Source organism: Diabrotica undecimpunctata, chromosome 3 (genome assembly GCF_040954645.1).
Source record: "Diabrotica undecimpunctata isolate CICGRU chromosome 3, icDiaUnde3, whole genome shotgun sequence".
NCBI lineage: Eukaryota > Metazoa > Arthropoda > Insecta > Coleoptera > Chrysomelidae > Diabrotica > Diabrotica undecimpunctata.
The window spans coordinates 33102381-33121358 of record NC_092805.1 but is presented as its reverse complement, the minus strand read 5'-3'; the positions used below and the strand labels follow the sequence as shown (position 1 = coordinate 33121358).

The window sequence follows — 18978 nt, the reverse complement described above, 5'->3', positions numbered from 1 at the left end:
ATGCTCTAAAATTGCAGATCTATACAGGAAAAGAAGCAGGTGCCGCGCCAGAACGAAATCAGGGAATGCGTGTGGTGTGCGACTTGACTAATGATTTAAAAGGCCACAATATTACTTGCGATAACTTTTTTACATCGTACAATTTAGGCCAACTTCTTCTAAAAAAAAATAATACAATGCTGGGGACTATAAGCAAAAATAAACCAGAGCTTCCAGCACAAATTGCGAATAAAGAAGTTCATAGTTCGTATTTTTACTTCACGCAAGATACCACTGTTGTTAACTATATTCCTAAAAAGAATAAAAATGTTGTTCTTATGAGTACTTTGCATCATGAAAAGGCTATTAGTGACAGAAATGACAAAAAGCCCCAAATTATTTTAGATTATAATTCCAGTAAGGGAGCAGTGGATACTCTAGATCAGCTTGTTGGTACATATACATGTAAGAGAAAGACAAATCGCTGGCCCATGATTGTTTTTTATAATATGCTGGACATTTCTGCCTACAACGCGTTCGTTTTATGGACATCAATAAATCCCCAATGGAACACCAATAAACTTACAAAACGGCGAATTTTTCTTGAGGAATTGGGAAAAACACTGGTGAAACCACTTATCCTTTCCAGAAAAAATTTACCAAGAACCAAAGACTCACAAGAACTGGTAAAAAGGACACGAGCAGAAGTGAGTAGAGAAGATGGAAATTCTAGTTCGTATGAACCGTCTATGAACAATCCAACTCCACCTGCTAAACGATCACGCTGTAAATTTTGTTCTAAAAACGATAAGACTAATATTTTATGTTGTATATGCCATAAACATATTTGTAAAACCCATTCTTTTTATCGCTGTCCCAGTTATAAACTGAATTAAATTTTGTAGATATTTGTTATTAGGCTTTTCTGGTTAATGAACGAAAAAAATACCTTTTGTTTTTGTTAATAAGGTTTAATTTACATTAACAACATCATTTTTGTTTAATTAACCATAATTTTTTATTAGTAAAGTTTTGTTTAGCACTATTAGCTTATTTTATTTCGATTAAGGAGCGTAAGCCATAGTTGGGTCATATTGACCCGAACAGTACATTTGTGTAGTTGAATTGAACGGGACAGCAGCGTTAATAGTTCCACACTCATCAGCTTGTTGGAAGAACTCTAAAAGAGCTTATGGTCAATGTTTACGGTTGGAAGAATTTATTTGTTGTACATCGTACTGAATTCAGTAATTTATTTTTTTTTTTTTTCTATTTCATAGCATCTTTCACTGGTTTAGCGTAACTATATCAAAAGCCATAGAGCAAGATTGTGTTGTCAAAACATACGGCCAATTTTTATTATTTTAAATGTTTCTTTGTCACAGATTATTTCTAATTCCTTTCAAATTTATTTTAAACTGCGACCCTGTCGCTAAATGGAGACAGAAAATCCTGAACCATACAAAGAAAGAACTTTACACTTGGCAAGAAGCCAATTTGGACGCGGTTCAGGCTTTTGTTCTCAAGAACCTCAAAAATAAAGTCAAGTGTTTCCTTAAAAAAACCAAACAGTCTAAAATTAACCATCAATAGGTTTTAGTCGTAGAAAAATGATTTAAAAGTTTGCAGGCATTTTAGTCGAAGACGTTCAGGAAGTGCGACTTGACATTTCGAAAAGGGGTTCGCCTTTAGCGCATGATTTTAGAAAATCTGGTATAAATAGATGCTTTGTAAATAGACATCGCAGTTTGACGTAAACATTTCGTGGTGCAGTTGCTAATTTTTTAATTAAAGAGACTTTGATTATACAAAGAAAGATTTGTTATTTTCGAAGAAATAGTGATATCAAGAGAAGAAAGTTGGTGCAATCGGAAAACAAGGTTTGTAAATAATTTGTTTTATCGGGATTTTGAAAAGAATTGTTGGCTTTGAAAATATTGTTGCTTGTGTCTTTTTAACTAAGATTTATAAATACTCAAAACACAACGAAACATTAAAGATAGGCTATAAATATTATTACTGTAGATGGTGTTACAATTAGGCGTACCAAATTATTTTGTGATCCATGGTGCTATTTCATAGTATCCGTACAGGGTGATTCATTAAGAATGTCCAATCTCTGAGTTGTAGATTCTTGACCTCAAAGTATGATTTTGCCCAACGTGCCTTATACAAATATTGCTAGTTTACGAGAAACAGGATGTTAAAAGTTGAAATATGGATTTTAATTTTTGCAATAACAATTATTTAGATACATTTTTTTTACTAATGAAGCAACATTTATAGACGAGGAATATATAATTCAAAAAATAATCATTTATTAGATTCTAAAAATCCGCATGCTACAAAAGAAGCCCATTTTCAACACGACTTAAGGTTAACATTATTTGTAGTGGTGAAATATATGACTACTTAATAGGTTCTTTTAAACTGCCAACCAATTTAAATAGACTTCTGTATTCAGATTTTCGTCAAACAACAACATTTACACGAATTACTAGAGGATATAGCTCTTAGAATCAAATAACTGGATAACCGACCGAATTACATGAATCAAACAAGATTAATTTTTTTTTGTAGAATTTAACGCTTCTTCATAGTTTCCTATTATTTTATCCATGGCTCACCCGACAAAAAATTTAGCTTTGATTTACTAAACACAACTAAGTGTAACTAGCGTCCTCTATTACCAATGCTAAATTGAAGTCTAAATTAACAATCGTCAAGCCAAAAACCGTAAAATTGTCAATTTTCAAATAGAAATTGTGAAACCATTATTGCGAAAATTAAAATCCATATTCCAACTTTAAACACCCAGTATATCAGAAAATAGCCATATTTATATAAAGGATGTTTTCAGAATCAATATATTTTGAGGTCTAAAATCTACAACTCAGAGATGGGACATTCTTAATGAATCATCCTATATATGCCTTTCCATTTACTTACCTACTTTAAACCAATATATGTTTTGTTCTTTAATCCTCTTTCGATTTTGTCTTATTTTCCATGAGATCTACCTTCATATGTCTACTCCCAATGTATCTCATTATGACTCTAAATTTTTTTGGTTAACATTATTTCTCGCCTTGTTATTTATTGTATCATGTGATGATTTCTTGTGTCATATGACGGCACGATATGCAGAACAAATAACAGGAAAATACCAGGCTGGTTTCATAGGTTGATAATTGACAATTCATCAGATTGTAATCCTGAGGCAAATGGCGTAATTTACAGCAATTTGTTCGTAAATAGTGACAGTTTCGCGTATTGTGAACGTGAACATCAGACTGCATTAAATGGGTTTTCTGCGAATTTTAGTCCAAACTTGAAATATCAATAGAGTAGATAGCGGCATAATTTTGAATTTGATGAAGAAAGGTCGGTAGTGTTCTAGATAACTAACCCCTGCTAAAGTCCTGATAGCTTTCTTTGCATTCAAAAAATTTGAAGTGCATTTGTTGAATTGCCCCATATGAATAATCCATAGTTTAGGTGAGAGTGGAATAAAGAAAAATATGCCATTTTTAATATTGATGTTTAATGTTAATGACAACCCTTGCTACTTGGCGAATAACAAATAATGAACTTAATAGCTTTTTCTTTAGTTGTGTGATATCAGCCGACCAGTTCAGTCGATTATCTATGGTTATTCCCAATAGTTTAACAGTCTCTTTGTTATCTCTGGATCATTGTGTAAATTACTTGCAAAGATAACCAAATTTTGTGTTTTATTAGAGTTAAGTTTTAGTTTGTTTGCAGCGAAGCATGTGGTAGATATAGTAGAAACTTCCTCATAAGACATTTTTAAATCATCATTATTTTTTCCTGTTATAACGTATGTCGTATCATCTGCGAATTGTACGAATTTGTACGGAGATATGAATTTAGGCAAATTGTTGACATAAATCATAAACAAAAGAGGTCCTAAGACCAAACCGTAAGAGACTTCATGTTTTACGGATAGCAAATCGGAGAGATGACCTTTAGACACTACCGCCTGGTGTCTGCCACATAGATAAGAAGTTATAGGCTTAAGGGGGTTTCCTCTAATTCCATAGTAATTTAATTTGTAAAGCAAAATTTCGTGTGAAATTCAGCCAAAAATCTTGGACAAGTCGCAAAGAAAAATTGCTATGCGATTGCCGCGTTTAAGCCCCACAATCACCTCGCTCACAACATTAAATACCGCATTCGCAGTAGAACAAGGACTTCTGAATCCATATTGTAAGTTGCTTAAGTAATTATTTGACACAAAATAGGAATAAAATTGTTGTTTGATAACAATGCTTAGGGGTCTGTAATTGTCAGATTTGAGGAATCACCTTTTTGTAGATAGGTAGTACTTTTGAGTATTTTAGTACTTCCGGAAATACTTCAGTTGATAGAAATACATTAATAAGACGAGTGAAAGGTGTTAAAACTATTTGATAAGTTATAATTAGAATTACTAAGAGACTTTATTATTTGAGAGAATAAATGGAAGTCTACCGTAGAACATATTGATTTCTCACGTTCCAGTCGAAAGGCATGGGGACTGATCCGCAAACTGGGCGAAGCAAGCAGAGCGCAACACTTAAACAAATCAACAATTGAGCCAAATAAAATAGCCAATAGAATAATTGAGAACTCCCGAGCTCCATCTGAGAAAACTCATATATCTACCGTAAAAAGAGCTCTTAAACAACTTAAAGCAAATACTCCCGCAACATCAGAATACTCACGTGTCTTCTCATTGGATGAAATAAACGAAGCGCTTAACCAAACTAAAACAGGAAAATCAGCAGGCTTGGATGGAATGTATCCTGAGTTTATAGTCCACACTGGTACAAAAACACGACAGTGGCTCAAAAAATTCTTTAGCGACATTGTGAATACAGCTGGGCTACCCTCAGAATTCAAAAGAACAAAAATTATCGCAATCCAGAAGCCTGGCAAAGACAACAAGCTGCCTGAAAGTTACCGGCCTATTGCCTTACTCAGTTGCTGTTATAAATTACTAGAACGACTTTTATATAACCGAATATGTAACACCATTGAGGATGCTGTACCAATTGAACAAGCTGGATTTAGAAGAGGACGAAGTTGCTGTGACTAAGTGCTGTCCTTAACTACATTTATTGAAGCTGGCTTTGAAAGACGCGAAAAATCTGCCATAACATTTATAGATCTCACGGCTGCCTATGACACTGTGTGGAGAGAGGGCCTTATTTATAAGCTGATGAAAATCATACCTTGCCTCAAAACTTGTCAGCTGATAAACAATCTACTGACTAACAGACTGTTTCAGGTATATATGAATGATGCACAGAGTAACGTTAGAAAACTTAAAAAACGGCTTACCTGAAGGCTCAGTGCTAGCTCCTTTATTATTTAACCTTTATACAGCAGATATACCTGAAACAAAATCGAGAAAATTTGCTTATGCTGACGACCTGGCCATTGGCTTCCAAGATAATAGTAAAGAAGCAGGAGAACGAGCTCTAAACGAGGACTTAACTACACTAATTAACTATTTTAAGAACTGGCGCTTACGTCCTAACACAAGCAAAACTGAAACCTGTCTCTTTCACCTGTCGAATCAACTTGCGGGCGATACTCTAAATGTAACTCTAAATGATACAGCTATCAAACATAACAACAACCCCAAATATCTAGGCGTCAAACTTGATAGAACACTCACCTTCAAAAGTCATCTTACAAACGCAGCCGGTAAACTAAGAACAAGAAATAACTTAATATCAAAACTTGCTGTAACAACTTGAGGTGCTTCTGCAGATACTCTTCGGACCTCTGCTTTAGCTTTGGTTTTTTCAGTGGCAGAATATTGTGCACCAGTATGGCTAAATAGTGCACATACAAGCAAAATCGATGTCCAACTTAACCATACCATGAGAATAATCACTGGAACAATAAAACCAACGCCAGTGAGATGGCTGCCTACTCTGAGCAATATTGCTCCACCAGATCTACGCCGTACAGCAGCATTAGTGAGAGAGTACCAGAAAATTGTAGCCAACGTACAATTACCAATACATCAAGATATCCCAGACATCTCAAAAGAGCACCAGCGACTGAGATCTAGAAATCCTCCAATACGATCTGCCCGAAAAATTGGTAATTCCTATGATATACATAGGCAATGGACAACAAGATGGATGCCAACAGTAGAATCGGACTATATTAAGATATCCACCCCAACTCAGGGTTTCATCGGATCAAATCTGCCCCGGTCCACTTGGGCAAGGCTTAATCGTATACGTACCGGATATGGTAAATGTGCTGATTCGCTGTTCAGGTGGGGTCGTGCAGAAAGTCCACAGTGCGATTGCGGACAATCTAGACAGACCATAAGCCATTGTGTTTCAGACTGCTTGAATCGTGCCTACCGTGGAAACCTCCAGGACTTTGCGGAATGTTCCCCAGAAGCAATTGAATGGCTATGTAAATTGGACATTAATATTTAGTGTCATTCATTCTATCTTTAGTGTTTAAATAATATATTTAATATATATGTATATATTATTGAATTTGTATATTTATCGTACTGTGAAAGTCCATACGCTAAATAAATAAAATTTGAGAGACCTCTTCCTCCACAAAGAGGCGAAAAAGACTTGCTCGGAGAAGGATAATTTCTATAATTGAAGAAATAGAAATTCTCCTTCTCGGAACAAGTCCTTTTTTGTGTGTTAGCAGCATCCACTTATTTAAAAGATCGGATAGAATAATAAAAATCACTAAATTTAAAAATCGTTATAATGATTGTTTACGTCGTTATGGTACAGTACATAAATTAATGTTTCTTACAGCAATTTCCTGATTAAATGTGGAAACTATAATTTTCATCTCAAAACAAATAAATATCGCATGTAAATAAACAATATCGACCTCAACAGCTTCCTAGTGTATCTATTGCGTGTATTAATATTCACTTTTGTTCTATAAATAACTATAAATTGGCGAACATAATAACAGACGAGCACGGTAGAACGAACATTCACAGCTGTGAGGCCAGTGTTTGACTCCAGCGGTAAATACATTTAATGACACGTGGTTTTGTTTTTATGCTCTGTGATTTATTTTTCTACTTATTTTTCTTTAGAATGGAAACTTTCTTTGTCTATTATTGGCCATATTCATCATTGGGAGTTTCAACGTTTTTAGAAAGAACAAATATTGTCATTCTGTCTGATTATTTCTTTCCTTTTATTCCCATCGGTATGGCCCAAGCGTATCTCTCTTATTTCTTCGTTTATTTCACGTAGGTATGCAAGGTCTTCTGCGTCGTATTCTCTGTTTATCCATTGTATCATTGCTTTCATAACTCTGATTTTTTTGACTCTTCCATTCTTAACCCCCTACTATACTGCTCCATTAAGAAAGAACCCTGTATCTCCACTATAGCGAGTTTTGAGAAAAACGCGATTAAAGATTTTTGTTTTTAATCCCCTTGTGCTTTTGGTACAATAATAACACAAAATCATTTAGGGTAGAGTGTGTAGCATCGTAGTTACCTTTTTTCAAAAAAAAACATTGCCAAATTACCATATGGACATTAGTTATGCGACATACGGGCTAACATGTCAAGTTTACTTAGCTAAAACCACGTATTATCCAAATTTGTGATGGCGGTTCGCCGGTATAATTTGACCTAAGTTCTTTAATATTTGTTCTTTTCTCTTAGCAATCCCAGAAGGTTTCGTCACAGATGTGGGGTCCTTTATCCCAGATTTTAATACTCTGGCCTGCAAAAAATCCATCTCTATCAACTCCTCGCTATCGTCAATCTTAACGTGTAAAATCTTGCTCTCTCTCTTCACAATTACTTTGTAACAATTTGTGATAGGTAAATACGTGACTTTGTTTTCTTTAATTTTAACTGTGATGATAAGTCTTTCCAGACAAGAAAATTGAAAGCCCCCATTTCTTTCACCACCACACGATTCAAATTACACGTTTTAACGGCCTCGACGAAATCATGATAATCATAAACTTTCTTCTTTTTCTTAAACGATAGTTCCACTTGGTGGTGGAATCTATTAGCGGTGTTGCTCTATTCCTTAGAAAAAACCTCGCATATCGTTTTATCCTACGTTAAAAACCCGTATCTGCTAAGCATATACCAGGTTTTTACTACGAAGCGTTAAATGCCAGGTTTATACTAAGCATAATAGTCGTTTTTGGCGTTTACGGGGAAACTATTTTCTTTCATAAAATATTTAGAAATGTAAAATACGGGTTTTTCTCTATGTGAATATGTTATATAAATCATAATTATTCATATGGGGCAAATATCCCAATTTTTCAAATTTTGGAGATACGGGGTTCTTTCTTAGTAGGGCAGTATAATTCTCAACAAAACCCCGCACACAAACGATCCAAACGGTGCGTATCCATTTAACCCAATTAAGTTTGGTCCGAGTCCAATTTAGTGGTCTATATACGATCGAACCAGCCAGTCTGTCTTGAGTGTCTTGTGTCATTTGTGTCTCGTATTTTTCTATGGTAGTGATAAAAAGTAGTTAAACACATACAATCTACCAAGGGCATATCAGATAGAGTAGCATACACTACGCTTAAATTAAAAATAACGTTCTTAAAAATCATACAGGTGTACGCTCCAACAAGTACCTACAGCGATGAAGATATTGAACATTTCTACGAAGACATAACAACAGCTATGGAAGAAAAGAAATCAAAATTAACGCTAATAATCAGGGACTTCAATGCCAAAATAGGAGAACAACTATATAAAGAAGAAGACAAAGTAGGACACCATGGATACGACAAAAGAAATGATAGAGGACACATATTGATGAATTACTTGAAGGAGCAACTACATGCAATAAATACATTCTTTAAGAAAAAACCACAAAGAAAATGGACATGAATTAGTCCCAATGGTGAAACTAAAAACGAAATTGATTATATTCGTTCAACGCAAAAATCCACGGTTAAAGACGTAACAGCCCTAAATCGCTTCTCAACTGGTAGCGACCATAGACTAGTCCGAGCCAAGCTGATCATTGATAATAAATTTTAAACAAGAAAGAAAATGGAAAATAATCAGAAATTAGACATGGAAAACTAAAGCAAGAGAATATTACTAATAAATGGCATAAAATTGTTTATTGCACATTTCCCGTTCTGGAATTAAAATAAGTATTTGAAAATATTATATTTGAAATCCTCGTCCGAGACGGGATGATAGGATGCCTAAAGGATGCAATTTTTGGAGAGCGTTATGATTTTGAACTCTCTGATTCACTCTGTGTTCGGCACGCCGAAAAAGTCCTTGCCAATTCAAGGGTAATTGTTTAAAAACGAGTCCTCTATCACTTATGGTTATTCGGCAAATGCATGCCACCTTTAAGCTTCAATATCTCAGCAAAGAATAAACTGAATGCTAAATTTTTAAGCAGCGTATTTCAAAGTTCTATAAGTGTGCAAATTTTTAAACTCATATGTGAAGACTTTGGGCTCTCCTACTTGACCGATTTTAATGTTTCAAAGGTAGTTTGAAAGCTTGAACCTTTCTTTATATATGAAAAAGTTTTCGACTGTGTAAAGATCTTATTTTGGGCCCAACATAATTTTTTGGGAATATGAATATTGTTCTGAAGCTATTTTCTTGAGGCATTTTAAAGTAATTACTATTTAAATGGGAATAAGCTACAATTAAAGGTTAAAGTATAATCAATTTTCACTTCGGAAATCGTTCTCAAAATACAAACCATTGATCTGACTCATTTATATTGACAATTCAGACATACATTATACATTTTAGAGTGGACGACTTTAAAATGATATTGCCAATATTGTTAAGTTGCGTTCCTGGGACGACTTTACGTGTAAGATAGTTCAGTAGATTACATGAAATCAACTTTAACGTGCCTAAAATCATAGCATGTAATTCGTCTTTAAAAAGACAAACACATGCCATAATGACAGTAAAAATCTCCTGTTAGTGATTCCATAGTAAATTATGAGGGAAAAACCAGAAAAAATCTCAGAAACCTCATAACACTATCCCGACATGGTAAGTATTTGGTCGGGCATTTAGTTTACCTTTGATAAACACCAAATTCTCAAATGGTATATGCTCTATATGTTACTGACTTACTAATAATGGTATTTTCCTTTTAATAACTTCCTCTTTTAATATGGCTAACCAGATCCTACTACATTCTGCCGAGGAATTTGCGACACAATTAGACTCATTTAGCATAATAAGAGCCACTTCTTTGATTTTTCTCTTTTTACCTTCCGTTTCTTTTAGGACTATATTTGAATCATTCCATTGATCTCTATGTTCATTATCCCATACGTGTTTACATATTTGAGATCTATCAAATTCTCTATTTTTAATATAAGACTGATGTTCATTTATTCTAACGTTTGCTGGCCTTGATGTTTTACCTAAATAAAACTGATCGCATTCACAAGGTATTTTATAAATGCAATTCTTTGTCCTTTCTTGCTCATTGTTAGGTTTGGTTTAAGACAAAATAGATCTCAATGTGTTTGTTGTTTTGAATGTTGTTGAAATGTTAAATGTATTTCCTATCTTTTAAGTTTTTCTGATATTCCTTTTATTATGAGATTTTTTCCTAGTTTTTCTCTCATAATTTACTATGGAATCACTAACAGGAGATTTTTACTGCCATCATGGCATGAGTTTGTCTTTTTAAAATTGAATTACATGCTATGATTTTTTCTGATGGATATTCTCAAGTTAAAGTTGATTTCATATAATCGAATCTTACAAGTAAAGTCGTCCTAGGAACGCAACTCAACAATATTGGCAATATCATTTTAAAGTCGTCTACTTTAAAATGTATACTGTATGTCTGAATTGTTAATATAAATGAGTCAGATAAAATTTAATTATTAGAAGAATTTTTCACCAAGAAACAAAAAAACAAAATTTGTTTAATTTACTTATGTTTGTATTTTCAGAACAATTTCCGAAGTGGAAACTGAAACGGCAATAAACTTACGTCTTCAACTTTGAATTGTGGCTTATTCCCATGTAAATAGTAATTAGGAATATGAAGGCTGTAAATTATGCTTAAGGGGTCGAAAAAGAAAAAAAAACGTTAAACTAAAAACCAATTATTTGTAGTTCTTAAACAATAAACATTAAATTTTCGATTTATAGTTAATCCAATATGTAAAATTAAAAAACGAAACTTTTCCTTTCATATCTTTTTTAGTAGAAGTAATATCCCTCGAGTTATAGGCAAAAATATGAGAGCAAAAATCAAAAATTTTCGATTTTTTTCAGATTTTGTTAAAAAAAGAAGCACGAAGTTTGAGACTGGCATATATCGTGACTGTTGATACAAGATACACCCTGAAGTGATTCCAGCAAAAAATAGACTCATATGGAAAATGTCCAATTCAAAACAGATTTCTCCTAAACTAATATAGTCAATACTTGTTCTAAGAATATTTTGAATGATGTTAAAAACATTTCAAGGAGATTGGTAGAATTGGTCAAAGAAACCATTTTGAACTTAGATTATATAATATGTAGCAACATAAATTTAAGGGGCACAATACTAAACAAGCCCGAACAAGTAAAGGAATACTCAGATGATGTAAAGGTTATAGTTCGCACGCAACAACATATCAACACTTGTTGCAGTCATTCTTCAATAAGGTGTAGCTCTTTTTGTATTACAGTGAAGAAAACAATTTCTTTGTAAATACATTAGTTTACATCAATTAGTCCCGTACTCTCGTACTAATCGGTATCTTAGCAACTTTAATATATTTTACGAAGAAATCTGATTTTTGGATAAGTTAGAGATTGTATACCGGACAGAAATAGCAATATAACGTTCTAAAGCTAAGGTAAAACGCACAGTTCATTATCCCCAACAACCTTTGGCAAGAAACAACGCAGATATGCAAAAACATCGAAAATTTTACAGCCAAGCGACCTTGAAGTTATAAATTCAGATTCGGCTTTTCCAACCTGACTTCTAGACCAAATAAATATTTTTAATCCATCACCCGTACTCCAGCTGATATTCAGCCAATGGGATTTTGTTTATTTTTAAAAAGAAAAGCTTAAACTTGAACTCGTTGACGTCGGATTTTTTATTAACTGGCACGAATTTAAAATTTTCGCGAGAAACGCAACTGGTGTTTTTAGGACTTATTGGCAGGACAGGAACTAGGACGGGAAGGGGGGCAAGTGCCGAGGCGTTAAAATTTAAGGGGGCGGCAAATTTTAAAAAGTTTTTAAAAAAATTATAAGTTATTTAAATTTTTTCGTATAATAATACCACAATTAATATTTTATTTGATTTTGTTGCACAATTTATCAGCTTTATTACATTGACACTACATACCAAATTATTACCTAAAAGATAAAGGACTTGGTGAAAAATGCATGAACATAAAAACTCATCAAACTGCAAACTTTCCTTTTTTTCGTGGAAAACTTTAGAATCTTGTTTAGAAAAGCAGGTATCGATTCAAAATAACTAACATCTGGACCATCAAGAAGAATCTCACTGGGAGGCAGTATTGGCTGCATTATTGATGCTATTATATTGCTAAAGCAAGGGAGTTCATTCCAAGGAACTAAAGAAGACTGTGATTTCGGCAAAAAACTGAAGTGAAGAAGTCTTTCACTTCCAGTGAAAAACTTTTGAATACAGTAGAACTTATATCACATTACAATGTATATCTTTAAGAACATATTGACCGGCATAAGAAAAGGCAAATCTCAGTTTCTTGGAATTGTTAATAACATAAGGCAAAATATAATACAAGACTTTTTGGATAAGAAACAGTTTTACTTCATATTTGACTGTATTTAGGGTATCAGCCAAAGTGAGCAAATGACTCAAGTAGTTCGTTACGTCAAATTAAGTACATTGGAGTTAAACGAAAGTTTTATTGATTTTTTCCCAGTAAGTGACAAAACAGGTGAGCAAATAAATCCTAAAAAATTAGGCAAAGATGGAATTGTAGATATCAATCCTACTACAATTCATGGGGCAAATATGGCAGTGAGTTATAAAGAAGTTCAGTCCAGATTATTTCAGGAGAACGAATTAGCATACTTTGTTCCATGTGCTCCTCATCTATCTAATTTAAATGGTGCTAATGCAACCAGTGCTACTTGTACTATTGAGGTTCAGAATTTTTTCGAAACTTTGAACGGTATGTATTATTTCTTTGTGACTTTAACTTTACGCTGGAAAGTTCTTCGAAAATATGTGCCACTGGCATTGAAATCTGAAGTTAAATGTATTTTTGGTCATTTTCTTACCGGATTTCTCACCAAGTCTAATATGGATAAAATAGTAAAAGCACAAAGAGCGATGGAAAGATTAATGCTCGTAGTGAGACTTCGATTAGAAGCAAAACCAAAGTAAAAGACGCAGTAGAACATGCTGCCAAATTAAAATGGAGCTTCGCAGGACACAATGCCCGACTGAAGGATAAGAGATGGAACCACGAAATACAACAGTGGAGGCCATGGTTAGGAAAGAGAAGCAGAGGAAGACCACAAATGAGATGGGCTAATGACATCGGAGGACACAACTGGAAGCAAGTGGCGCAAAATAGAAGACACTGGATTGATTTGGGGGAGGCCTATGTCCAAAGTTGGATTACTTAAGGCTAAAGAAGAAGAAGAAGTCTGCTAAAGATTATTTTCATCAACAGCAATATTATGATTTAGCACCAGATTAGTGGTTATTTGCATCTTGTCCATATTAATCTTTAGTCCGACCTCTAATAAGGCGTGATATTTGACATTTTTGGCAATACCTAGTATCCTGTATTTACGAGAGATATTTAACAGTCATTATTCGAGTATAGTTGGTTAACCTTTTTGTGTAACGGTCATATTAAGCTTAATATTCCTTCCTCAGTATTTGCTCTTCAGACCAAATTTTACAACCTATGTTTTGCATCACATTAACGATCTGCTTTCTTTCATGTCTAAATAACTCTGCTGTGATACCATCGCTACCTGGAGAACTGTGATTTGTTAGCGTGTTATAGATATTTTTACTTCCTATAGCGAGGGGAGTTCCACAAATTCCCCATTTCGATACTCCAGTTCTGTGTTGCTAGTAGGTTCCCCTTAGAGCAACTTTCGAAGGTGTCTTACCCATAGTAACAGGAAATCCCCTTTATTGGTAAACAAATTGTTATTCTTATAATTACAGATGTTGATTCTTGGCTTCAATGATTTTCTAATAATATTTATTTGGTGATAGAACTTTCTCGTTTCTCCATGAACCATATGGCTTTCGATTCCCATTTCTTTTTTCAGTGTATGCCTTTCTCTTTTCTTCTTAAGTTGTATACCTACCTATTGTTGTGTAAGTTCTTCGTTATTAAATGGTTCTAACTTGGTCGAACCAATTCTTTGTTATAGAACCCGTGACTAAAATATAGAAGCTAATTGGCTAAGCAAAACCGAAAGAAAAGAGAAGTAGAGAGGACCAGCAAGCCGAATAACTGGCATGCTGTAAAAACTTCTAGATACAAGATCCAAGAGTAATCCAAAAGATAGAGAACCAGGGTAACAGAGCAATAAGCACCATAGAAGAATATATTAAACACCATTACGTACTATTATCACTCATCCAAGTCCTTATTTCAATTAACATTAGGTAAAAATTAATCTTTAAATACAATCGTGATTGAAAGACTTTCAAAAAACCTGGCAGTATTTTTTAAAATCTTATAGTTTAAAACATACAATAAAATGTCGAAGTTATCAGGATATTGCAGATAGTTTAAATGTTTAAATAGTTTCCCATTAAGTTTAAATATCCTTTTGATGATTAAAATCATCAAAAGCGTTAACAACGGAAGAGGATACAGAACGGGAAACAAAGAAATAAAAATACTCTGCTATGCAGACGACGCCATCTTGATAGCCCAAGATAAAGATAGTCTGCAAAGACTGGTCCATAGAGTTAACATAAGAGCAAAAGAATGTAATATGATAAACTCATCTCATAAAACTAAAATAATAGTAGTCAGCAAAGAACCAATTAGATGTAAAATAAAGATTGATGGCATCAGTATTGAACAAGTAATGGAAATAAAATACCTCTGAATTACACTATCTACCTGGACAAATTAGTTAGAGATTAAGTACAAAAAGCAAATCGACTGAAAGGATGCCTTAATAACACTATATGGCGAAACAGACATATTAACACTGAGATGAAGTCATGAATTTATAAATCCAGTGAAAGATTAATAATGACATATGCCTCAGAAACAAGACCCGACAGTCCTGACACAGCCACAACGCAAAGGCTACTGGAAACCGCAGGAATGAGAGTACTGAGAAGAATTGCAGGAAATACGCTGAGAGATCGAAGAAAATGTAACGTACAGTGTACAGTAGAGTAGGAGAGTATTTATTTAACTACAGTACAAAACAGATATTGTTTGTAGCAAGTCAAAAAAATACATAGTATTAAAAAAGGAATATAAAAGGTAACTTAAATATATACAAACAAGAACACATATTAAACAGAAAAACAGTGTTTAAATAAAGGGCATTAAATGTGAAAAAAAATGGAATAACCACATAAGCAGAATGGAGGAGACACGTGTCGTCAAAACGACACGGATTTTTGCCAGAGAGATAAGTCACCAATCGGCAGAATAAGTGTCGGACGACCGCGGAAAAGATGGAGTGACAACCTTCCATAGAGGTATTAAATCGCCAATAAGCAAGCAGAATTGCTTATAAAGAGGAAGAAGAAGAAGTTTAAATTTAAAAACTTTTGGAATAATACAAAAACTTGTTTTTATACAAAATATATAGAGAAATAGGTCATTGAATCACAGTTTGTAAATGTTTATATGACGTCCAGGAATGCTGTTGGACTGTATATTTTATATAAAAATATTGTAGAACATTTTGGTCTTTCCGACACAAATAAAAGACAGGCAAAATCAAAACAAGTGGTGATTAAAACTACACTGTATTATCTAAACTTAGGTTGTCAATACGAACTGGCTTTATCAAAAAATAAAAATGACAATGTGTCCACTAGATCAAGCAGAAGTAGATGAACGTCATGATAATTTTAAAAATAGCAGGAACGTCACGCAAACTTGGACTCGGATCATGAATTAGTTTCAATCCCAGTGCTTTTGTTACTGTTTTAAAGCTCTAACCTATTAATTTAAATAATATATTTAGAATTGAATAAACAATTATGCGAAGAAGCCGAAATATGTTGTTCAATTTGGTACTGCATAATAATAATTACTATTTAACGAAGTATTATGTGAGTATAAAAAATTTGTGTTGCGTTTGGTTTGAGCATAGATGTATAATTAGAAGGTTAGAAATAACGTCAACGGAGAGTAGCGGCTCGTGTGGTTTTTTTTTTTTTTTCGTTTCGCCGCCCAAATTTGAAATTTTTGCCATACATATTAATATTAGTCTTCATTCTAAAATTAGTTATCGATCTTGACAAGATTGATGTCATTTACTTCATCATTTATCAAGGACTTTATATGTTTTTTAAACCAATAAATATGTGACCTACATACCGCATATTTCATCGTTTTAGACGTCAGTAAATCAGCTTTGAGCTTTGAAACATCTGCATAAGCAGCCAGTTGTCCTGATTTGTTTTTTAATCTTTCATACTCACATTTCGCTGAAGTATGACATTGCAGACTTGTAGACTTAAAAGTTACAGGTGCCATCTCTTCCAAATATTTCTGGGTAAGACGACATACCAAAATAAAAATATAACCTATACTCTACATATCTCGCAAATGTATGTTTTTTTCTTTTTGTCTATACCTCTGCACTCCACATGGGACCATTTTAAACAAATATAACATCTGATCCATTTCTCTTGAAGTCAAGAGGTTAAAAATAGCTCATTACAGAAGATACCAGATGCATCTTTATCGTCAGCGTCATTAGCAAATAACTCTGAACTAGGAATGTTTGCTTTCTCTTTAATCAATACTTTTTGCTTTATTTTTATGGCAGCTTTTCTTAGTTATTTTGGTTCTCTTTAGCATTTATCTGGTTGGATACTTCTATTTCAGGTGTAGAGTTATGAACTCCATAATTTCCTCGATTTCTGTTAGTCTTACGTTTAGTCTAACTGGCAGCTGGAAGAGGTGATATTTCGGCTTCTGTTATAGAAATTTATGGATTTGGCATATCTACACTTATTGAGTTAGGAATATCTTGGTTATACAAAGGATAATCACTTGATTGACTTTCGATTCCAAGATTAGGTTAAACTACATTTGGATCGTCTGGAGCCTCAGGTATATTGGTAGTCTCTGCTGAAGCAAATAAATAATCAGGAAAAATCTCTGCATTTAGTGGTCATATTCCTGTTAAAATAAAACCACTTTGAGTATTTTTTAATGAATCAAGTGAGTCACTTGATAGTATAATGAGTATTTAAGGGTCCAGTAAATCTCACATCAAGCGGTTGTATGCTGTGGGTGCAATGTGACAGAAAGCAAAATAATATAGCACCATTAGATTTCGCATATTCCATCACTTCAAGGCCTTTATGACTACCGTGTTTATCTAAAAGTAATAAACATTCTTTTTAGTTGACCTTACAAACTTGACGAAATGCTTCATCCATTGAATAAAAACTGGGGAAAATTAATCCTGGTGGCACGAAAGTCTCGACAGCATTCATACAACATATCACTGTTAAATGTCGACCTCGATCTGCACTTGACAAAACTCCGACTTGCTTTCTTCCTTTAGTGGCGAAAATCTTATCGTTTTCCGCAGTGACACTAAATAAGCCCGATTCGTCCATATTTCATCTAGCTTAAAATTATTATGTCTTATTACATTTGTCAATTTTTCGAAGTATAATCGAATTTGTGCTTTATTAAATGACCTTGCACGTTCAGATGACGTTGATTCAGATACTCTTAGGGAAATTGAGGGATTTCTCTCCCTAAAAGCTGATTTATAAACTTTACGTTGGCGTTCGCCGTTGACCTTGGCGTTGGCTATCATATACTGCATTTATAAACTTTCGGTTGGCGTTGGCGTTAAAGATCATTTCTAACCTTACATTTTTGATTTGGTATTATTAATTTTTGCTTAAAAATTAACACAATGAAAAATGAAAATGCTTGGGCTTTGTTAGATGCAGTGGCGCTTATACACGATACTTTGTATTCGAGCAGCACTGAGCCTTCGAAATAAAAGACAACGTTAATACAAAAGGAGGCCGATTAACCAGAACAGAAAGACAAGAGATAACTTTAATTATTATACAAATATAAAAAACTGGGATACATAGCAGTTTTTTAAATATACCAGGATGCAGGTTCCAGTATTTGAAAAATTACTGGAAATGGTAAAACCAAAAATAAATGTAAACTATCGCTCTGATGGAATTTCTAATATATAGGGAATATAAATTAAATTATCTAAACTATTTCACTTTATAAATACAAACATAAACAAATAATTTAGTTTGATTTGTTTGACAAACCTTATCACTTTTTCGGTATCGCTATTGGCTGCGATGACAAAGGTACAGTCTTTTTTTATGTTCTGTGATCGTGACTACAACCACAGATGGGTTGGTGTATTCTATGCTACAACGGCCAACGGCAAAAGATAAAGTTGGTTCATCTTGAACGGAACCGAACGCCAACGCCAACGGCGAACGATGTTTATAAATAGACATACGAGTTTCCCATTTGACCATGTTTTAACGCGAACGTCAGCGCCAGGGTCAACGCCAACGTAAAGTTTATAAATCAGCCTTAAATCCTCTTAACCAATCCCATCCTGCCATTTTGGTTTGATACAAAAATCTGTGAAGGATCCTTTTTGCTTCTGCTACCTTGTAAGCCAATCTTCTGACTGCAACTGTTGTCATACCAAAAAACTTGCTTTTTAAATCTTTAAAGTGTTTAACAACTTCTCGTTCCAAATCGTGAATAAACGTAGCCGTATGTCCGTCCATAATAGCC

At 33.9% G+C, this 18978-nt stretch overlaps 1 protein-coding gene across 2 annotated transcripts in view; it reads left to right on the top strand.

Annotated features, from left to right (window-relative positions):
• The first annotated feature begins 1595 nt into the window (after positions 1 to 1595).
• The window catches only part of LOC140435542 (uncharacterized), a 52503-nt gene continuing 35120 nt past the window's right edge, over positions 1596 to 18978 (top strand). The window contains exon 1 of one of the 2 annotated variants that reach the window (XM_072524288.1): positions 1596 to 1859. Coding sequence is in view for 1 of the 2 variants with exons in the window: in XM_072524287.1 (XP_072380388.1) it covers positions 16206 to 16277 (72 nt within the window). In the remaining variant the exon portion in view is untranslated. Of the gene's footprint in view, positions 1860 to 16138; positions 16278 to 18978 lie in introns of those variants that run through there. The other variant, XM_072524287.1, reaches the window with a different exon arrangement.